Source organism: Heptranchias perlo, chromosome 8, assembly GCF_035084215.1.
Source record: "Heptranchias perlo isolate sHepPer1 chromosome 8, sHepPer1.hap1, whole genome shotgun sequence".
In the NCBI taxonomy this organism is placed as follows: domain Eukaryota; kingdom Metazoa; phylum Chordata; class Chondrichthyes; order Hexanchiformes; family Hexanchidae; genus Heptranchias; species Heptranchias perlo.
This window is the reverse complement of record NC_090332.1, coordinates 111077-134268: the sequence shown is the minus strand read 5'-3', so window position 1 is coordinate 134268 and position 23192 is coordinate 111077. Positions and strand designations below refer to the sequence as shown.

General features: G+C 45.8%; 1 protein-coding gene and 1 long non-coding RNA gene across 3 annotated transcripts in view; one reads left to right on the top strand and one right to left on the bottom strand.

Annotated features, from left to right (window-relative positions):
- The window catches only part of LOC137324313 (uncharacterized), a 60007-nt gene extending 38855 nt beyond the window's left edge, over nucleotides 1-21152 (bottom strand). The window contains exon 1 of the long non-coding RNA XR_010963587.1: nucleotides 20926-21152. This is a non-coding gene — a long non-coding RNA (uncharacterized lncRNA). The remainder of the gene's footprint in view (nucleotides 1-20925) is intronic.
- preb (prolactin regulatory element binding) overlaps nucleotides 1-23192 on the top strand; it is a 55375-nt gene that overhangs the window by 18448 nt on the left and 13735 nt on the right. For both annotated transcript variants that reach the window (XM_067988457.1, XM_067988456.1), the window contains exon 5: nucleotides 15422-15546. In XM_067988457.1, the coding sequence (XP_067844558.1) occupies nucleotides 15422-15546 (125 nt within the window). The remainder of the gene's footprint in view (nucleotides 1-15421; nucleotides 15547-23192) is intronic.

Sequence of the window (23192 nt, the reverse complement as noted above, 5' to 3'; positions counted from 1 at the left end):
ATGGCGGAGCAGGCTTGAGGGGCCGATTGGCCTACTCCTGCTCCTATTTCTTATGTTCTTATGGAACATCCTCCCTGCATCTAGTCTGTTTAGTCCTGTTAGAATTTTGTATGTTTCGATGAGATCACCTCTCATTCTTCTAAACTCTAGTGAATATAGGCCTAGTCGACCCAATCTCTCCTCACACGTCAGTCCTGCCATCCCAGGAATCAGCCTGGTAAACTTTCGTTGCATTCCCTCCATGCAAGAACATCCTTCCTCAGATAAGGAGACCAAAACTGCACACAATACTCCAGATGTGGTCTCACCTAGGCCCTGTATAACTGCAGTAAGACATCCCTGCTCCTGTACTCACATCCTCTTGCAATGAAGGCCAACATACCATTCGCCTTTCTAACTGCTTGCTGCACCTGAATGCTTGCTTTCAGTGACTAGTGTACAAGGACACCCCGTCTCATTGCACCTCCCCTTTTCCCAATCTATCACCATTCAAATAATAATCTGCCTTTCTGTTTTTACAACCAAAGTGGATAACCTCACATTTATCCACATTATACTGCATCTGCCATGTTCTTGCCCACTCACCCAACTTGTCTAAATCACATTGGAGCCTCTTTACATCCTCCTCACAGCTCACATTCTACCCCAGCTTTGTGTCGTCTGCAAACTTAGAAATGTTACATTTAGTTCCCTCATCCAAATCATTGATATATATTGTGAATAGCTGGAGCCCAAGCACTGATCCCTGCGGTACCCCACTAGTCACTGCCTGCCACCCAGAAAAAGACCCGTTCATTCCTACTCTCTGTTTCCTGTCTGTCAACCAATTCTCAATCCATGCCAGTATATTCCCCCCAACCCATGTGCTTTAATTTTGCACATTAACCTCTTGTGTGAGACCTTATCAAAAGCCTTCTGAAAATCCAAATACACCACATCCACTGGTTCTCCCCAATCTATTCTACTAGTTACATCCTCAAAAAAAACTCCAGTAGATTTGTTAAGCATGATTTCCCTTTCATAAACCCATGCTGACTTTGTCCAATCCCGTTAATGCCCTCCAAGTGTTCTGTTATCACATCTTTTATAATAGACTCTAGCATTTTCCCCACTACTGATGTGAGGCTAACTGGTCTGTAATTCCCTGTTTTTTCTCTCCCTCCTTTTTTAAGTAGTGGGGTTACATTTGCCACCCTCCAATCTGTAGGAACTGTTCCAGAGTCTATAGAATTTTGATAGATGATCACCAATGCATCCACTATTTCCAGGGCCACTTCCTTTCGTACTCTGTGATATAGATTATCAGGCCCTGGGGATTTGTCAGCCTTCAGCCCCATTAATTTCCCTAACACTTTTTTTTACTAATACTGGTTTCCTTCAATTCCTCCCTCTCACTAGACCCTTGGTTCTCTAACATTCCTGGGAGGTTATTTGTGTCCTCCTTTGTGAAGATAGAACCAAAGTATGTGTTTAATTGTTCTGCCATTTCTTTGTTCCCCATTATAATTTCCCCCATTTCTGACTGTAAGGGACCTACATTTGTCTTCACTAATCTTTTTCTCTTGACATTATTTATAGAAGCTTTTACAGTCAGTTTTTATGTTCTCGCTAGTTTACTCTCATACTCTATTTTTTCCCTCTTAATCAATCTCTTTGACCTCCTTTGCTGAATTCTGAACTGCTCCCAATCCTCAGGCTTGCAGCTTTTTCTGGCAATTTTATATGTCTTCTCTTTGGATCTAATACTATCCCTAATTTCTTTTGTAAGCCATGGTTGAGCCACCTTTCCTGTTTTATTTTTGCGCCAGACAGGAATGAATAATTGTTGTAATTCCTGCACACGTTCTTTAAATATTAGCCATTGCCTATCCACCGTCATCCCTTTTAGTAAAGTTCCCCAATCTATCATAGCCAACTCGCATCTCATACTTTTGTAATTTCCTTTATTTAGATTCAGGACCCTAGTTTCGGATTCAACTACTTCACTCTCCATCTTAATGAGGAATTCTATCATGTTATGGTCGCTCTTCCGTAAGGGACCCCACACAACAAGATTGTTAATTAATCCTTTCTCATTGCACAATACCCAGACTAGGATCGCCTGTTCTTTAGTTGGTTCCTCAACGTATTGGTCTAGAAAACCATCATGTACACACTCCAGGAATTCTTTCCCCACAGTATTATTGCTAATTTGGTTTGACCAATCTGTATGTAGATTAAAGTCACCCATGATTATAGTTGTACCCTTCTTGCATGCGTCTCTAATTTCCTGTTTAATGCCCTCCCCTACATCTCCACTACTGTTTGGGGGCCTACTAGCACGTGGCACTGGTAGTAATTCTGAGATCACGACCTTTGAGGTCCTGCTTTTTAATTTATCTCCTAACTCCTTAAATTCACCTTGCAGGACCTCATCCCTTGTTTTTTAAACCTATGTCGTTGGTATCGATGTGGACCACGACTACTGGCTGTTCACCCTCCCCCTGCAGCTGCTCCGTGACATCCTTGACCCTAGCACCAGGGAGGCAACATACCATCCTGGAGTCACGTTTGTGGCCGCAGAAATGCCTATCTGTTCTCGTTATAATTGAATCCCCTATCAATATAGCCCTGCCACTCTTATTCCTCCCCTCCTGTGCAGCAGAGCCACCCGTGGTGCCACGAACTTGGCTCTTGCTGCTTTCCCCTGGTAAGCCATCTCCCCCAACAGTATCCAAAGGTATATCTGTTTGAGAGGGAGATGGCCCCGCGGACTCCTGCTCTACCTGCCTAGTCCTTTTACTCTGCCTGGCGGTCACCCATTTCCTTTCTGCCTGCGTAATCTTTACCTGCGGTGTGATCACCTCACTGAATGTGCCATCCACGATAGTCTCAGCATCGCGGATGCTCCACAGTGAATCCACCCGCAGCTCCAGCTCCGAAATACGGTTAGTCAGTAGCTGTAGGTGGACACACTTCCTGCACACGTGGTTGCCAGGGACACCTGTAGTGTCCATGACTTCCCACATAGTGCAGGAGGAGCATATCACAGGTGCAAGCTCTGCTACCATGACTTGTCTTAGATTTACACTGTGTTCACCTCTCAGACTCTCTTCCCGTTCTCGGGACTCTCCTTTTACATGGCGCTCACCTTTCGGACTCTCCTTTTACACTGCGCTCACCTCTCGGACTCTCCTTTTCAGGGTCGGCCATTTAGGACTGAGATGAGGAGAAATTTCTTCACTTGGGGTTGTGAATCTTTGGTATTCTCTACCCCAGAGGGCTGTGGATGCTCAGTCATTGAGTATTGAAGGCTGAGATCGATAGATTTTTGTACTCTAAGGAAATCAAGGGATATGGGGATCAGGCGGGAAAGTGGAGTTGAGGTGGAAGATCAGCCATGGTCTTATTGAATGGCAGAGCAGGCTCGAGGGGCCGAATGGCCTACTCTGCTCCTATTTCTTATGTTCTTATGTTCTTTTGCTACGGCTGTACAGAGCTCTGGTTAGAACGTATCTGGAGTACTGTGTTCAGTTTTGGGCACCGCACCTCAGGAAGGATATATTTGCCTTGGAGTGGGTGCAACGCAGATTCACCAGAATGATACCAGGCCTAAAAGGGTTAAATTATGAGGACGGTTTGCATAGACTTAGCCTTCTACACTCAAGAGAATACAAGCTAAGAGGTGATCTAATTGAGCTGTTTAAGATGATCAAAGGACGAGAAACTATTTCCTCTGATGGAGAATCCAGAACAAGGGGGCATAACCTTAAGAATAGAGCCAGGCCATTCAGGAGTGATGTCAGAAAGCACATCTTCACAGAAAGGGTAGTGGAAATCTGGAATTCTCTTCCCCCAAAAAGCTGTTGAGGCTAGGGGTCAGTTGAAAATGTCAAAACCGAGATTGCTAGATGTTTGCAAGCCAAGGGTGTTCAGGATTATGGAACCAAGGTGGGTAAATGGAGTTAAGATACAGATCAGCCATAGTAGGTATAGCACAGGAGGAGGCCATTCGGCCCTTCGTGCCTGTGCTGGCTCTTTGAAAGAGCTAACCAATTAGTCCCACTTCCCTGCGCTTTCCCCATAGCCCTATAAATTTTTTCCCTTCAAGTATTTATCTAATTCCCTTTTGAAAGTTAGTATTGAATCTGCTTCTACCGTCCTTTCAGGCAGCACATTCCAGATCACTACAACTCGCTGCGTAAAAAAAAAAAGTTTCCTCATGTCGCCTCAGGCTCTTTTATGGATCATCTTAAATCTGTGTCCTCTGATTACCAACCCTCCTGCCACTGGAAACTGTTTCTCCTTAATTACTCTGTCAAAACCATTCATGATTTTGAACACCTCTATTAAATCCCCACTTAACCTTCTCTGTTCTAAGGAGAACAATCCCAGCTTTTCCAGTCTCTCCACATAACTGAAGTCTCTCATCCCTGGCACCATTCTAGTAAATCTCTTCTGCACCCTCTCCAAGGCCTGGACATCCTTTTTTTTTATTATTCGTTCATGGGATGTGGGCGTCGCTGGCGAGGCCGGCATTTATTGCCCATCCTAATTGCCCTTGAGAAGGTGGTGGTGAGCAGCCTTCTTGAACCGCTGCAGTCCGTGTGGTGAAGGTTCTCCCACAGTGCTGTTAGGAAGGGAGTTCCAGGATTTTGACCCAGCGACGATGAAGGAACGGCGATATATTTCCAAGTCAGGATGGTGTGTGACTTGGAGGGGAACGTGCAGGTGGTGTTCCCATGTGCCTGCTGCTCTTGTCCTTCTAGGTGGTAGAGGTCGCGGGTTTGGGAGGTGCTGTCGAAGAAGCCTTGGTGAGTTGCTGCAGTGCATCCTATGGATGGTACACACTGCAGCCACAGTGCGCCGGTGGTGAAGGGAGTGAATGTTTAGGGTGGTGGATGGGGTCCCAATCAAGCGGGCTGCTTTGTCCTGGATGGTGTTGAGCTTCTTGAGTGTTGTTGGAGCTGCACTCATCCAGGCAAGTGGAGAGTATTCCATCACACTCCTGACTTGTACCTTGTAGATGGTGGAAAGGCTTTGGGGAGTCAGGAGGTGAGTCACTCGCCGCAGAATACCCAGCCTCTGACCTGCTCTTGTAGCCACTGTATTTATATGGCTGGTCCAGTTAAGTTTCTGGTAAATGGTGACCCCCAGGATGTTGATGGTGGGGGATTCGGCGATGGTAATGCCGTTGAAAGTCAAGGGGAGGTGGTTAGACACTCTCTTGTTGGAGATGGTCATTGCCTGGCACTTGTCTGGAGCGAATGTTACTTGCCACATATCAGCCCAAGCCTGGATGTTGTCCAGATCTTGCTGCATGTGGGCACGGACTGCTTCATTATCTGAGGGGTTGCGAATGGAACTGAACACTGTGCAATCATCAGTGATTGTACTCTGTCTCTATTAATATAGCCCTAGATCTGAAATGCTTTTTTAACAGCCTTCTCAATTTGTCCTGGCACCTTCAAAGATTTGTGTATGTGCAACCCCAGGTCTCTCTGTTCTTGCACACCCTTTAAAATTGTACCATTTAGTTAATATTGCCTCTCCTCATACTTCCTACCAAAATGCATCACTTCACACTTCGCTGCGTTAACTCTAAGGGAATCAAGGAATATGGGGATCGGGCGGGAAATTGGAGTTAAGGTCGAAGATCAGCCATGATCCTATTGAATGGCAGAACAGGCTTGAGGGGCCATTTGATTTACTCCTGCTCCTATTTCTTATGTTCTTAAATTTCAACTGCCATGTGTCTGCCCATTTCACCAGTCTGTCTGTCCTCCTGAAGTCTGTTACTATCCTCCACATTGTTCACTACATTTCCGAGTTTCATGTCATCTGCAAACTTTGAAATTATACCCTCTATACCCAAGTCCAGGTCATTAATATATAAACAAAAAGAGCAGTGATCTTATACTGACCCCTGGGGAACACCACGATATACTTCCCTCCAGTCTGAGAAACAACCGTTCACCACTACTCTCTGCTTTCTGTCCCCTAGCCGATTTTATATCCACGCTGCCACTGTCACTCTAATCGCGTAGGCTTTAATTTTGCTAACAAGTCTATTATGTGGTACTTTATCGAATGCCTTTTGAAAGTCCATATACACAACATCAACCACACTACCCTCATCAACTCTCTCCGTTACTTAGAACCGTAAAAAGGTTACAGCATGGAAGGAGGCCATTCGGCCCATCGAGTCAGTGCCGGCTCTATGCAAAAGCAATCCAGCTAGTCCTACTCCCCCGCCCTATCCCCGTAGCACTGCAATTTTTTTCCTTTCAAGTACTTATCCAGTTCCCTTTTGAAGGCCATGATTGAATCTGCCTCCACCACCCCCTCGGGCAGTGCATTCCAGATCCCAACCACTCGCTGTGTAAAAAAACAAAAAGTTTTTCCTTATGTCACCTTTGATTCTTTTGTCGATCACTTTAAATCTATGTCCTCTGGCTCTTGACCCTTCCGCCAATGGGAACAGTTTCTCTCTGTCTAGACCCGTCATGATTTTGAATACCTCTATCAAATCTCCTCTCAACTTTCTCTGTTCCCAGGAGAACAATCCCAGCTTCTCCAGTCTATCCACATAACTAAAGTCCCTCAACCCTGGAATCATTCTAGTAAATCTCTTCTGCACCCTTTCTAAGGCCTTCACATCTTTCCTGAAGTGCAGTGCCCAGAACTGGACACAATACTCCAGTTGTGGCCAAACCAGTGTTTTATAAAGGTTCATCGTGACTTCCATACTTTTGTACTCTGTGCCTCTATTTATAAAGCCCAGGATCCCGTATGCTTTTTTAACCACTTTCTCAACCTGCCCTACCAACTTCAACGATTTGTGTATATATACCCCCATATCTCTGTTCCTGTACCCGTTTTAGAATTGTTCATCAAAGAACTCAGTCAAGTTAGTCAAACATGATTTTCCTTTAACAAATCCGTGCTGAGTTTCGTTTATTAGCCCAGACTTTCCCAAGTGTCAATTAATTTTGTCCTGGATTATTGTCTCTAAAAGTTTCCCCACCACCAACGTTCGGCTGACTCGCCTGTAATTGCTGGGTTTATCGCTCTCCCCTTTTTTGAACACAGGTGTCTCATTTGCAATCCTCCAGCACTGTCCCTTTTTCTAAGGAGGATTGGGAGATTGTGGCCAGTGGTTCTGCAATTTCCACCCTTCCCTCAGTAACCTAGGATGCAGCTCATCTGGACTAAGTGATTTTTTTACTTTGAGTACTGCCGATCTTTTAAGTACCTCCTCTTTATCTATTTTTATCCTATCCAATATCGCTACTACCACCTCCTTTACTGCTACAATGGCAGCATCCTCTTTTCTAGTGAAGACTGATGCGAAGTTTTCATTTAGTGCCTCAGCCACAGCCTCTGCCTCCACAAGAAAATCTCCTTTTTTGTCACTAATCAGTCTTCCTTTGACTACCCTTTTACTATTTTTATATATTTATAAAAGACTTTTGGGTTCCATTTTATGTTAGCTGCTAATCTATTCTCACAAGTAAAGGGAATTAGGGGTTACAGGGAGCGGGCAGGAAATTGGACATGAATTTAGATTTGAGGTTAGGATCAGATCAGCCATGATCTTATTAAATGGCGGAGCAGGCTCGAGGGGCCGATTGGCCTACTCCTGCTCCTATTTCTTATGTTCTTATTATGTTCTTATTCTCTCTCTTCCCCTCTTATTCCCTTCTTTGATCTCCTCTGTAATTTCTGAAGCCGGCTTTGTTCTCTACTGTATTACGGACCTTACATTCATCACAAGCCTCCTTTTCCTGTTTCATTTTAATCTCTATATCTTTAGTCATCCAGGGAGCTCTAGCTTTGGATGCCCTTCCTTTCCCCCACATAAGGATGTGTCTATTCGGTACCCGAATAAAATCCTCCTTGAAGGCCTCCCATTGTTCAATTATTGTTTTGCTTCCCAATTTTTGATTCCAATCCACCTGGACAAGATCCCTTTATAACTCACTGAAATTTGCCCTCCTCCAGTTTAGCATTTTCATATTTGATTGTTCCTTGCCCCTTTCCATAACTATTCTAAACCTAATGATAATATGATCACTGTTCCCCAAATGCTCTCCCACCTGAAACATGCTCCACCTGCCCCACTTCATTCCCTAGAATTGGATCCAGCACTTTTTCCTTCCTGGTTGGACTGGACACAGACTGTCCCAGAAAGTCATCTTGAACACATTTCACCAATTTCTCCCCCTCTTTATACTGTTATTGTGCCAGTCTATTGGGATATTGAAGTCCCCCATTATCACTACTCTATAGTTCTTGCATCTTTCTGTAATTTGCCTGCAGATTTGCACCTCTATCTCCTTCCCAGTATTTGATGCCCTATAGTATACACCCAGTAGTGTAATAGCTCCTCTATTGTTCCTTAATTCTAACCAAATAGATTCTGTTTTTGACCCCTCAACTACATCATCCCTTTCCAGTGCTATAATAGTTTCTTTGATCAATACTGCTATCCCCCCATCCTTTCTTTCCTTCCCCATCTTTCCTGAATCCCTTATAGCCAGGAATATTAAGTACACAATCCTCCCCTTCTTTGAGCCAAGTCTCTGTTATTGCCACTATATCTTAGTTCCGTGTGGCGATATGAGCCTGCTGCTCACCGACCTCATTTACCACATTACGTGCATTTACGCACGTGCACTCCAATCTCATTTTAGACTGCCTCGCATTTACCCCCTGTCTGATCCCTCCTATTTCTGAACTATTCTCTTGTCCCTCCCAGTCCTCTGTGCACCTTGTATCTCCTCTCCGATGTTTCATCCTGGTGCCCATCCCGCTACCAAATTAGTTTAAACCCTCCCCCAAAGCACTAGCTGGGACATTGGTCCCAGCTCTGTTGAGGGGCAACCCGTCCATCTTGAACAGATCTCTCCTGCCCCAGAACTGGTCCCAAAGACCCAGGAATCTGAAGCCCTCCCTCCTGCACCATTCCTCCAGCCTCACATTAACCTGTCTTATCCCACTATTCCTATACTCACTAGTGCGTGGCACTGGGAATAATCCAGAGATTACTATCTTTGAGGTCCTGCTTTTTAACTTCTTAGCTCCTGAAACTCTGACTGCAGGACCTCGACCCTTTTCCTTCCTATATCATTGGTTCCCACATGGATCACGACTTCTGGCTGTCCTCCACCCCCCCACCCTTCTTCAAAATGTTCTGCACCCTCTCAGTGATGTCCTTTACCCTGGCACCAGGGAGGCAACACACCATGCAGGACTCACATCGACTGTTGCAGAAACGCCTGACTGTCGAATCCCATATAACAACTGCATTTCTAGTGCCCCCCAGTGTAGCTGAGTCTCCCACGGTGCCATGGATTTTCTGCTGACTGCACCCCCCCACCCCCCGCCAAGGTGTCAACACCCTCACTGGTGGTCAACACTGAATACCTGTTTGTGAGCGCCACACTCCCAGGGGACTCCTACACTGCCTGCCTGTTCCTCCTAGTCTGACCGGTGGTCACCCACTCCCCCTCCGCCTGAACTCTCTGTAGCTGTGGGGTGACCACCTCCTGAAACGTGCTATCCACAAAACTCTCAGCTTCCCGTATGTGCTGTAGTGACGCCAGCCGTCCCTCAATCTCAGAAATTCTGAGTTCGAACAGTTGGCGGCACTTCCTGCACACGTGGTTTTCCAGGACACACCAAGTGTTCTGCGGTTCCCATGTGGCACAGGATGTGCATGCAATGGGCCCCAGCTGTCCTGCCATGTTAGCTACAGTTATTTAAACTGTTTGTTTAGCTTTAAGGCAATTTACCGTTTATCTAAAACAATAACCACTAAAAAACACTAATCAACCACTAAAGACAATAACCACAAAAAACACTAACCAATGAACTAAATACTTACTGGCTTACCCTTGGCGCTCCTCCTCGCCGTGTGACATCACTTTTTGACTTGTTCTTGATTTTTGATTCCTCCATTTATGCTCCGCTCAGTCTTAGTCTTTTTATGTATTTTTTTATTTAAGTTTTAAAAATTGATAGTTCCATGGTTTAAATCACTTAGCACCTCCTTCCCCCTCTGCAACAAATTCCCAGTTGAAAGTCCTCACTCTGTTAGCACTTCATAGAATCATAGAAGTTACAACATGGAAACAGGCCCTTCGGCCCAACATGTCCATGTCGCCCAGTTTATACCACTAAGCTAGTCCCAATTTCCTGCACTTGGCCCATATCCCTCTATACCCATCTTACCCATGTAACTGTCCAAATGCTTTTTAAAAGACAAAATTGTACCCGCCTCTACTGGGGACCTTCGTGACGACAATCTCTTTACAGACAAATACATAGGAACAGGAGTAGGCCATTCAGCTACTCTAGTCTGTTCTGCCATTCAATTAGACCACGGGCTTGAGCACAGAGGTTGACAAAGACAAAGAGTGAAACTCTATCGGAGGTTCATAGCTCCTTGAAAGTGGAGTCACAGGTGGATAGGGTGGTGAAGGCGGCATTCGGCATGCTTGGTTTCATTGGTCAGAACATTGAATGCAGGAGTTGGGATGTCTTGTTGAAGTTGTACAGGGCATTGGTGAGGCCACACTTGGAGTACTGTGTACAGTTCTGGTCACCCTATTATAGAAAGGATATTATTAAACTAGAAAGAGTGCAGAAAAGATTTACTAGGATGCTACCGGGACTTGATGGTTTGACTTATAGGGAGAGGTTAGACAGACTGGGACTTTTTTCCCTGGAGAGTAGGAGGTTGCCTCTGGCAGCTCGTTCCAGACACTCCCCACCCTTTGAGTGAAAAAATTGCCCCTCTGGACCCTTTTGTATCTCTCCCCTCTCACCTTAAATCTATGCCCCCTTGTTATAGACTCCCCTACCTTTGGGAAAAGATTTTGACTATCTACCTTATCTATGCCCCTCATTATTTTATAGACTTCTATAAGATCACCCCTTAACCTCCTACTCTCCAGGGAAAAAAGTCCCAGTCTGTCTAACCTCTCCCTATAAGTCAAACCATCAAGTCCCGGTAGCATCCTAGTAAATCTTTTCTGCACTCTTTCTAGTTTAATAATATCCTTTCTATAATAGGGTGACCAGAACTGTACACAGTACTCCAAGTGTGGCCTCACCAATGCCCTGTACAACTTCAACAAGACATCCCAACTCCTGCATTCAATGTTCTGACCAATGAAACCAAGCATGCCGAATGCCGCCTTCACCACCCTATCCACCTGTGACTCCACTTTCAAGGAGCTATGAACCTCCGATAGAGTTTCACTCTTTGTCTTTGTCAACCTCTGTGCTCAAGCCCGTGGTCTAATTGAATGGCAGAACAGACTAGAGTAGCTGAATGGCCTACTCCTGTTCCTATGTATTTGTCTGTAAAGAGATTGTCGTCACGAAGGTCCCCAGATGCAGAATAGATAGAGAGAAACTGTTTCCATTGGCGGAAGGGTCAAGAACCAGAGGACGTAGATTTAAGGCGATTAGAAAAAGAACCAAAGGTGACATGAGGAAAAACTTTTTTACGCAGCGAGTGATTAGGATCTGGAATGCACTGCCTGAGGGGGTGGCGGAGGCAGATTCAATCATGGCTTTCACAAGGGAACTGGATAAGTACTTGAAAGGAAAGAAATTGCAGGGCTACGGGAAGAGGGCGGGGGAGTCGGACTAGCTGGATTGCTCATGCATAGAGCCGGCACGGACTCGATGGGCTGAATGGCCTCCTTCCATGCTGTAAACTTTCTATGATTCTATGAAGCCTTGAGACGCACTGCCCCTGTCCAGCTCGAGCAGTTGAGACGCACTGCCCCTGTCCAGCTCGAGCAGTTGAGACGCACTGCCCCTGTCCAGCTCGAGCAGTTGAGACGTTCCCAGTACCACCTATCCAATTGACTCCTGGTTAACGCTGTGTTGGGTTGGAGATGATATGGCGATTTATAGGACCATTGGTCATCCACTCTTCATGCTAGCGAGTTGGTGGGGAAAAGTCAAGGAATGAAGAAAGATTGAACATATTGGGTGTCTGGAAGAGAACCGTGCTATTGGTGGACAGAACAAATCAGACTGAATTGACAATATGATTTTGTCACAATTTATTCACCAGTTTTATGGCTGCATCTGAACCAGCAAGAGAACTGCAGGGAACTAGTAACTATGGCAGGGGAGTAGGGCGCAATGTACCTAGGATAGGAAAAAAGGTAAAGGTGGTGGGGTAGCTCTGTTAATAAAGTAGGGCAAAATATAAATCAGGAAATAAGAGGGACTTGTAAAAAAGGTAATGCAACAATCATGGGCGATTTTAACTTTCACATAGATTGGACAAATCAAATTGGCAAAAATAGCCCTGAGGAGGAGTTCATAGAGTGTATTTGGGACTGTTTCTTAGACCAATACATCGGGGAACCAACCAGGGAACAGGCCATTTTGGATCCGGTAATGGGTAACGATGCATTGGTTGTAATCTTCCAGAATTCACTAGATTCTGGAAAGGTCCCAGCGGATTGGAAAACCGCAAACGTAACACCTATATTCAAGAAGTGAGTGAGACAGAAAGCAGGTAACTATAGACCAGTTAGCCTAACATCTGTCATTGGGAAAATGCTAGAATCCATTATTAAGGAAGTAGTAGCAGGACATTTGGAGACTCATAATACAATCAAGGAGAGTCAACATGGTTTTATTATGAAGGGGAAATCATGTCTGACAAATTTATTAGAATTCTTTGAGGAAGTAACGGGCAGGGTGGATAAAGGGGAACCAATGGATGCTGTATATTTGGATTTCCAAAAGGCATTCGATAAGGTGCCACATAAAAGATTACTGCACAAGATAAGAGCTCATGGTGTTGGGGGTAATATACTGGCATGGATAGAGGATTGGCTAACTAACAGAAAACAGTCAGGATAAAAGTGTCATTTTCAAAATGGCAATCTGTAACTAGTGGGGTGCCGCAGGCCTCAGTGCTGGGGCCTCAACTATTTACAATATATATCAATGACTTGGATGAAGGAACAGAGTGTCTTGTGGCCAAATTTGCTGATGATACAAAGATAGGTGGAAAAGCAAGTTGCGATGAGGACAAAGTGTCTGCAAAGGGATATTGACAGATTAAGTGAATGGGCAAAAATTTGGCAGATGGACTATGATGTGGGAAAATGTGAAGTCATCCACTTTGGGAGGAAAAATAACAAAGCAAAATATTATTTGAATGGAGAAATACTACAAAATGCTGCGGTACAGAGGGATCTGGGTGTCCTTGTACACGAAACACAAAAAGTCAACATACAGGTGCAGCAGGTAATCCGGAAGGCAAATGGAATATTGGCCTTTATTTCTAGGGGGATGGAGTATAAAAGCAGGGAAGTCATGCTCCAACTGTACAGGGTGCTGGTGATTTGATCAGCAAGGGAGTCAAAGGACATGGGGAAAAGGCAGGAAAGTTGAGTTGAGGTAAAAATCAGATCAGCCATAATCTCATTAAATGGCGGAGCAGGCTCGAGGGGCCAAATGGCCTACTCCTGCTCCTATCTCTTATGGTCTACCTGACGCAAAATGTGTAGCGTGCAGTTGTCCACCAGCTTAGTGTGAGCAGTGAGCGAACCCAAACGTGAGCACAATATTCTGCAACTGAAAAGCAGAGTGTGAGAGCAGATGAGTGTAAAGTGGAGGCATTTGCTCCCCAGGCAGAGCCTGCAACTTTGGCCATCTCTGATCAGTTCCTTGTATACCTTCGTCACTCACATCCCACTTTCTTCCATGTCTGCCCCTGGAAAAAAACACTTCCCCCCCCCCCCCCCCCAAGTTACTTACAACGGCACTTTCAAATTCCCAACTGTGTCTAGCCTTTGGCCCTCCATTCACCACAACATTTCTGCTGCTACCGATCTGCTCAATCACACCCTCACCTCCACCTTTGTTGCCCTTGTCCCCAGTAAAACCATTGCTCTCACCCTAGTCATTCCCCCAGTACAGTCCTTATCTCCGCTCCCTTAAGTCCAAAGGATGCAGACTTGAACATTGATGGCACACAACTGGCTTAGCCATTCATCACCAGATCTGACTGGATCACATCAAGCACTGTCGGGTCCTGCTCTCCTCTGCCAAAACTGCTCACTATTCCAAGTTCATCCTGGAATGCAAAGATAACCCGGCTTCTCTTCACCACAAACGGTCTTCTTGAACCCCTCTCCCCTGCCTCCTCCACCCTCACCTCCAACACGTGTGAATAATTCAGGGACTTCTTTGTCACTAAGACTGAGACCATCCGTTCAGCTGCCTCTGCCACTTCCCTCCTTTCCCCCAGCCCACCAAGCCAAACTTCCCCTAAGATTCCCCCCTGCCCTAACCCCGAATCTGAATCTTCCTCATTTCTTTCCTATCTCACCTCCTGCCCTCTTCAAGCTCATCTTAACCATGAGACCCACCTCCTGCTCTCTCGACACTATTCCCACTAAACTGCTGACCACCCATCTTCTCATCCTGGCCCCCATAAATGGTCCCCTTTTCTCAGGAACTGTCCCCCTCCCTTTCAAATCTATCATCTACCATTATCATCACCACCCCCCCCCCCCCCCCAAAAAAAACCCACCCTGGACCCTTCTGTCCTTGCAAACTACCGCCCAATCTCCAACCTTGCTTTCCTCCCAAGTCCTTGAACATGTTGTCCGTACTTGGCTTTCCCGCAACTCCATATTTGAATCTCTCCAATCAGATTTCCACCCCTGCCACAATACTGAAACGGCCCTTATCAAAGTCACAAATGACATTCTATGTGACTGTGACTGTGGTAAACTATCTCTCCTCATCCTTCTCAACCTGCCTGCAGCCTTTGACACTGTTGACCACACCATCCTTCTCCAACGCCTTTCCTCTGTTGTCCAGCTGGGTGAGATTGCGCTCGCTTGGTTCCACACTTACCTATACAATCATAGCCAGAGTATCTCCTGCAATGGCTTCTCTTCCCTCTCCTGCACCGTTACCTCTGGAGTCTCCCAAGGATCTATCCTTGGCCCCCTCCTATTTCTTATCTACATGCTGCCCCTCAGTGACATCATCCGAAAACATGTTGTCAGGTTCCACATGTACGCTGATGACACTCAGCTGTACCTCACAACCACCTCCCTTGACCCATCCACTGCCTCTGTTTTCTCATGCTGCTTGTCTGACATCCAGTCTAGGATGAGTTGCAATTTCCATCAATAAATATTAGAAAGACCGAAGCCATTGTTTTTGGTCCCCACCACAAATTCCGTTCCCTAGTCGCTGTCTCAGGCTGAACCAGACGTTCGCAACCTTGACTCCTATTTGACCCTGAGCTGAGGTTCCGACCCCATGTCCTCTCCATCACCAAGTCTGCGTACTTCCAACTCCGCTCAGGCCTTGCCTTCCTTGCTGTAGTTGCTAATATTGGAACATTAATGAGTGGTGCTGTGTTCCTTCTGAGTGACAGATAGTAACTGTGGGTCGAGACTTCAAGTGCTGTGTGTGGAAGAATGACCAGTTGGTGACAGGATTACGCTGGAACGAGAGCATGCCCCAGATTGCGGACAAGATGTATCGGTACCAGGCATGCAGGTGAGACAACTCGCACTCCTTCACTAACTCCCAGTACCAGACACTACTAAAACATTAAATACTTGGATAGGCAGGGCAGTTAAAGCATATGGGATCCTTGGCTTTATAAATAAAGTCATAGAGTACAACAGCAAGAAACTTATACTAAACCTTTATAAATCACTGGTTAGGCCTCAGCTTGTGTTCAATTCTGGACACCGCACTTTAGGAAGGATATCAAGGCCTTAGAGAGAGTGCAGAGGAGATTTACTACAATGGGATGAGGGACATCAGTTATATAGAGAGACTAGAGAAATTGGGATTGTTCTCCTTAGAGCAGAGAAGGTTAAGGGGAGATTTAATAGAGTTGCTCAAAATTATGAGGGCTTTTGACAGAGTAGATAGGGAGAAACCGTTTCCAACAGCAGGAGGGTTGGTAACCAGAGGACACAGGTCATAGAATCATAGAAAGGTTAAAGCACGGAAGGAGGCCATTCAGCCCATTGAGTCCGTGCCGGCTCTAGGCAAGAGCAATCCAGCTAGTCCCAGTCCCCCGCCCTATCCCCGTAGCCCTGCAATTTTTTCCTTTCAAGTACTTATCCAATTCCCTTTTGAAGGCCATGATTGAATCTGCCTCCACCACCCCCTCAGGCAGTGCATTCCAGATCCTAACCACTCGCTGTGTAAAAAAGTTTTTCCTCATGTCACCTTTGGTTCTTTTGCTAATCACCTTAAATCTATGTCCTTTGGTTCTTGACCCTTCCGCCAATGGGAACAGTTTCTCTCTACCTACTCTGTCTAGACCCTTCATGATTTTGAATACCTCTATCAAATCTCCTCGCAACCTTCTCTGCTCCAAGGAGAACAACCCCAGCTTCTCCAGTCTATCCACATAACTAAAGTCCCTCATCCCTGGAATCATTCTAGTAAATCTCTTCTACACCCACTCTCAAGGCCGTCACACCTTCCCTAAAATGCGGTGTCCAGAACTGGACACAATACTCCAGTTGTGGCCGAACCAGTGTTTTATAAAGGTTCATCATGACTTCCTTGCTTTTGTACTCTGTCCCTCTAATTATAAAGCCCAGGATCCCATATGCTTTTTTAAACACTTTCTCAACCTGCCCTGCCACCTTCAACGATTTGTGTACATATACCCCCAGATCTACATCATTAAATAAATTTAAAACAGAAATAGACAGTTTCCTAGAAGTAAAGGGAATTAGGGGTTACGGTGAGCGGGCAGGAAATTGGACATGAATTTACATTTGAGGTTAGGATCAGATCAGCCATGATCTTATTGAATGGCGGAGCAGGCTCGAGGGGCCGATTGGCCTACTCCTGCTCCTATTTCTTATGTTCTTATGTTCTTATCTCTGTGTTCGTGTACCCCTTTTAGAATTGTGCCCTTTAGCTTATATTGCCTCTCCTCATTCTTCCTACCGAAATGTATCACCTCGCATTTTTCTGCGTTAAATTTCATCTGCCACCAGCCTGTCTATATCCTCTTGAAGTCTATCACTATCTTCCTCACTGTTCACTGCACTTCCAAATTTTGTGCCATCTGCAAATTTGGAAATTGTGCCCTGTACACCCAAGTCCAAGTCATTAATATATATCAAGAAAAGCAGTGGTCCCAGTACCAACCCCTGGGGAACACCCCTGAATACCTCCCTCCAGTCCGAAAAACAACCGTTCACCACTACTCTGTGCTTCCTGTTACTTAGCCAATTCTGTATCCATGCTGCTGCTGCAGCCCCCTTTATTCCATGGGCTTCAATCTTGATGACAAGCCTATTGTGCGTCACTTTATCAAACACCTTTTGAAACTCCACATACACCAAGAACTGCCTTCATTTACCCTCTGTTACCTCATCAAAAAACTCTTATCAAGTTAGATTTAAGGTAATTGGCAAAAGAACCAGGGGGGTGCTGGGAGAAATTTTTACTAGTGAGTTGTTATGATCTGGAATGCACTGCCTGAAAGGGTGATGGAAACAGATTCAATAGTAACTTTCAAAAAGGAATTGGATAAATACTTGAAGGGCAAACATTTATAGGGCTATGGGGTGAGAGTAGGAGAGTGGGTCTAATTGGATAACTCTCTTTCAAAGAGCCAACACAGCACGATGGGCCGAACGGCCTCCTGTGCTGCATGATTCTATGATCTCCACCATCTCCTTAAACCCCTCCACCCTCACCTAGGAACATAGGAACAGGAGTAGGCCATTCAGCCCCTCGTGCCTGCTCTGCCATTTGATAAGATCATGGCTGATCTGTGATCTAACTCCATATACCTGCCTTTGGCCCATATCCCTTAATACCTTTGGTTGCCAAAAAGCTATCTATCTCAGATTTAAATTTAGCAATTGAGCTAGTATCAATTGCCGTTTGTGGAAGAGAGTTCCAAACTTCTACCACCCTTTGTGTGTAGAAATGTTTTCTAATCTCACTTCTGAAAGGTCTGGCTCTAATTTTTAGACTGTGCCCCCTACTCCTAGAATCCCCAACCAGCGGAAATAGTTTCTCTCTATCCACCCTATCTGATCCCCTTAATATCTTATAAAGTTCGATCAGATCACCCCTTAACCTTCTAAACTCCAGAGAATACAACCCCAATTTGTGTAATCGCTCCTCGTAACTTAACCCTTGAAGTCCGGGTATCATTCTAGTAAACCTACGCTGCACTCCCTCCAAGGCCAATATGTCCTTCCGAAGGTGCGGTACCCAGAACTGCTTACAGTACTCCAGGTGTGGTCTAACCAGGGTTTTGTATAGCTGCAGCATAACTTCTGCCCCCTTGTACTCCAGTCCTCCAGATATAAAGGCCAGCATTCCATTAGCCTTCTTGATTATTTTCTGCACCTGTTCATGACACTTCAATGATCTATGTACCTGAACCCCTAAGTCCCTTTCCGGCATGCTATCTTTTTCTACTGTAAATACTGATGCAAAGTAATTGGTCAACATGTTCGCCATTTCCCCATTGTCAATGACAATATCCCCACTTTCAGTTTTTAAGGGGCCAACACTGCTCCTGACCACCCTCTTTTTCCTAATGTAACTATAAAAGTTCTTTGTATTGGTTTTGATATCCCTTACAAGTTTCTTTTCATACTCTCTTTTTGTAGCTCTTACTATCTATTTTGTGACCCTTTGTTGATCTTTGTATCTTTCCCATTCACCAGGATCTGTGCCATTTTTTGCCTTTTTGTATGCCCTTTCCTTATGTCTTATACTGTCCCTTACCTCTTCAGTTGTCCATGGCTGTTTTTTTTGGCAAGTAGAGTTCTTGCCCCTCAGGGGTATAAACCGGTTCTGTATCACGTTTAAAGAAACATTTGACATTTCCCACTGATCATCAGTCGTTTTACCCATTAACAGATTTGCCCAGTTTACTGTGGACAGTCTCTGTCTCATCCCATTGAAGTCGGCCTTATCCAAGTCTAGAATCTTAGCAGCTGACTCACTTTTTTTTCCCTTTCAAACACTACATTGAACTCGATCATGTTATGATCGCTATTGGATAGATGTTCACGCACAGTTAAGCCGTTAACTAAATCTGGCTCATTACTCATTACTAAATCTAGTATGGCTTGCCCCCTTGTTGTCTCCAGGACATACTGCTGTAGAAAACTATCCCGGACACACTCAAGAAATTCACTACCTTTCTGACAGTTGCTAGTTTGATTTTCCCAATCTATATGAAGGTTAAAGTCCCCCATTAAGACCACTATGCCTTTCTTACACGCTTGTCTAATCTCTGCATTTATACGATCTAGCAGTTCCGAGCTGCTGCCAGGGGTCCTATATACAACTCCCACTATAGTCTTAGATCCTTTCCTATTTCTCAATTCAACCCATAAGGTCTCTGTTGGCTGCTTACCTCTCGTTATATCCTCCTTTATCATTGATGTGATTTCATCTCTAATCATTAAAGCTACTCCTCCCCCTCTTCCATTTTCCCTATCTCTCCTGTAGACCTTATAACCCGGTATATTTAGTTCCCAATCCTGACCATCCTGCAGCTATGTCTCAGTAATAGCGATCATGTCATACCCTCCAATTTGAATTTAAACCTGTAGTTCATTTAATTTATTCCTTACACTCCGTGCGTTTGTATATAGAACGCTTAGTTGGGCCATACACCCTTCAGCTTTGATGCTGGGTTAATCGCCTTACGCCTTCTAGTTTTCACTATATCTGTATTGCCTAAAGTACACTTTCTTTCTGCAGCTCTACGCTTTTCCCTTTCACTTGTTCTTGAACAACTGTTTGTACTATTTGTATTGTAGATTTCCCCTGGGTCTTCCCCTCTCTTGCTGCTCTCAACTTTGCTCCCTTCTGACTCCCCGCTCAGGTTCCCATCCCCGTGCCACTCTAGTTTAAACCTTCCCCAACAGCACTAGCAAACACCCCCGCGAGGACATTGGTCCCGGTCCTGCTCGGGTGTAACCCGTCCCGCTTGTCCAGGTCCCACCTTCCCCAGAACCAGTCCCAATGTCCCAGGAATCTAAATCCCTCCCTCCTACACCATCCCTGCAGCCACGCATTCATCCGGTCTGTTCTCCTATTCCTATACTCACTGGCACGTGGCACTGGTAGTAATTCTGAGATCACTACCTTTGAGGTCCTGCTTTTCAATTTATCTCCTAACTCCTTAAATTCACCTTGCAGGACCTCATCCCTTTTTTAAAAAATCTATGTCGTTGGTACCGATATGGACCACGACTACTGGCTGTTCACCCTCCCCCTTCAGAATGTCCTGCAGCCGCTCCGTGACATCCTTGACCCTCGCACCAGGGAGGCAACATACCATCCTGGAGTCACGTTTACGGCTGCAGAAACGCCTATCTGTTCCCCTTACAATTGAATCCCCTATCACTATAGCCCTGCCACTCCTCTTCCTCCCCTCATGTGCAGCAGAGCCACCCGTGGTGCCACGAACTTGGCTCTTGCTGCTTTCCCCTGATAAGCCATCGCCCCCAACAGTATCCAAAGCGGACTATCTGTTTGAGGGGGAGATGGCCCCAGGGGACTCCTGCTCTACCTGCCATTTCCTTTCTGCCTGCGTAATCTTTACCTGCGGTGTGACCACCTCACTGAACGTGCTATCCACGATAAACTCAGCATCGCGGATGCTCCACAGTGAATCCACCCGCAGCTCCAGCTCCGAAATGCGGTTAGCCAGTAGCTGCAGCTGGACACACTTCCTGCACACATGGTCACCAGGGACCCTGGTAGTGTCCATGACTTCCCACATAGTGCAGGAGGAGCATATCACGAGTGCGAGCTCTGCTGCCATGATTTGCCTTAGATTTACACCGCGCTCACCTCTCAGACTCTCCTCTCGGACTCTCCTTTTATACTGTGCTCACCTCTCGGACTCTCCTGCCTCACCTGTGATGTCGCACAGTAGTTTTCTCTTGTTGCAGGTCTGCTGCTGCTTTTATTCCCCACTCTCGGTCTTCTGCTCCTCAGGTCCACTGCCACTCTGCGGAAAAAGTTAGGAAAAGCAAAGCAAAGCAGCACGTCCTTCCCCCACTTCACCGAACTCCCACACTCACCAAACTCTCGGCTGCTTCACTCGGTGCTCCGCTGAACTAGAACAAGTGCGAGGAGCTCGTAGACTTCTTTGTCACTAAAACTCAACGAGTAAGGAGTGAGGCGCAATGTGCCTGACAAAACTCGTAGTGTGCAGTTGAGTGTCCATCAGCTTAGCGTGAGCAGTGAGCGAACCCAAACGTGAGCCCAAAATTCCACAACTGAACAGTGTGAGAGCAGATGACCGAGAAGTAGAGGCATTTGCTCCCAAGGCAGAGTCTGCAAACTTTTTTTAAATTCGTTTTTGGGATGTGGGCATTGCTGGCGAGGCCGGCATTTATTGCCCATCCCTAATTGCCCTTGAGAAGGTGGTGGTGAGCCGCCTTCTTGAACCGCTGCAGTCCGTGTGGTGACTGTTCTCCCACAGTGCTGTTAGGAAGGGAGTTCCAGGATTTTGACCCAGCGACGATGAAGGAACGACGATATATTTCCAAGTCAGGATGGTGTGTGACTTGGAGGGGAACGTGCAGGTGGTGTTCCCATGTGCCTGCTGCTCTTGTCCTTCTAGGTGGTAGAGGCCGTGGGTTTGGGAGGTGCTGTCGAAGAAGCCTTGGCGAGTTGCTGCAATGCATCCTGTGGATGGTACACACTGCAGCCACTGTGCGCCGGTGGTGAAGGGAGTGAATGTTTAGGGTGGTGGATGGGGTGCTAATCAAGCGGACTGCTTTGTCCTGGATGGTGTCGAGCTTCTCGAGTGTTGTTGGAGCTGCACTCATCCAGGCAAGTGGAGAGTATTCCAACACACTCCTGACTTGTGCCTTGTAGATGGTGGAAAGGCTTTGGGGATTCAGGAGGTGAGTTACTCGCCGCAGAATACCCAGCCTCTGACCTGCTCTTTGGCCATCTCTGGTCACTGCCTTGTATCCTTCGCCACTCACATCCCACTTCCTTCCGTGTCCGCCCCTAGGAAAAAAACACTTTCCCCAGGTCACTTACAACGGTACTTTCAAACTCCCAACTGTCTAGCTTTTGGCCCTCCGTTCATCACGACATTTCTGCAGCTACCGATTATAAAATCATAGAATCTTACAGCACAGAAGGAGGCCATTCAGCCCATTCTTGCCTGTGCCGGCTCTTTGAAAGAGCTGTCCAATTTAGTCCCACACCCCAGCTTTTTCCCCCATTACCCTGCAAGTCAGTCCTCTTCAAGTACATATCTACTTGCCTTTTTAAAGTTCCTATGGAATCTGCTTCCACTGCCCTTTCAGGTAGTGCGTTCCAGAACTTAAAAGCCCTCTATGAAAACATTTCTCCTCATTTCCCTCTAGTTTTTTTGCCAATTACTTTAAATCTATGACCCCTGGCTACCGACCCACTTGTCAGAGGAAACAGTTTCTCCCCCTACTTGCTCTATCAAAACTCCTCATAATTTTGAATGTCCTTGTTAAATCTCCCCTTAACCTTCTCTGCTCTAAGGAGAACAATCCCACCTTCTCCGATCTCTCCACATAACTGAAGTCCCTCAACCATGGTATCACCCTGGTAAACCTTCTCCAAGGCCTTGACGTCTTTCCTAAAGTGTGGTGCCCAGAATTGTACACAATACTCCACAATAGGCCTAACAGTGATTTGTAAAGGTTTAGCGTAACTTTTTTGGTTTTGTATTCATTGCCCCTATTTACAAAGCAAAGTATCCCATACGCTTTGTTAACAGCCTTATCAACTTGCCCGGACACCTTCAAAGATTTGTGAATATGCTCCCCCAGGTCTCTCTGCACTTGCACCCCCTCAAAATGGTACCATTTAGTTTATACTGCCTCTCCATGTTGTTCCTTCCAAATTGCATCACTACACACTTATCCGCATTAAATTGCATCCGCCGTGTGTCTGCCCATTTCCCCAGTCTGTCTATGTCCTCCTGAAGTTTGCTACTATCCTCCTCACTATTTACTAAGTTACCCGGTTTTGTATCATCCGCAAACTTCCAATTGTACTCCCTATACCCAAGTCCAGATCATTTATACATAACAAGAAAAGCAATGGTCCTAATACCGACCCCTGGAAGACCCCACTGCATACTTCTCTCCAGTTAGAGAAACGTCCGTTCTGCTCAATCACACCCT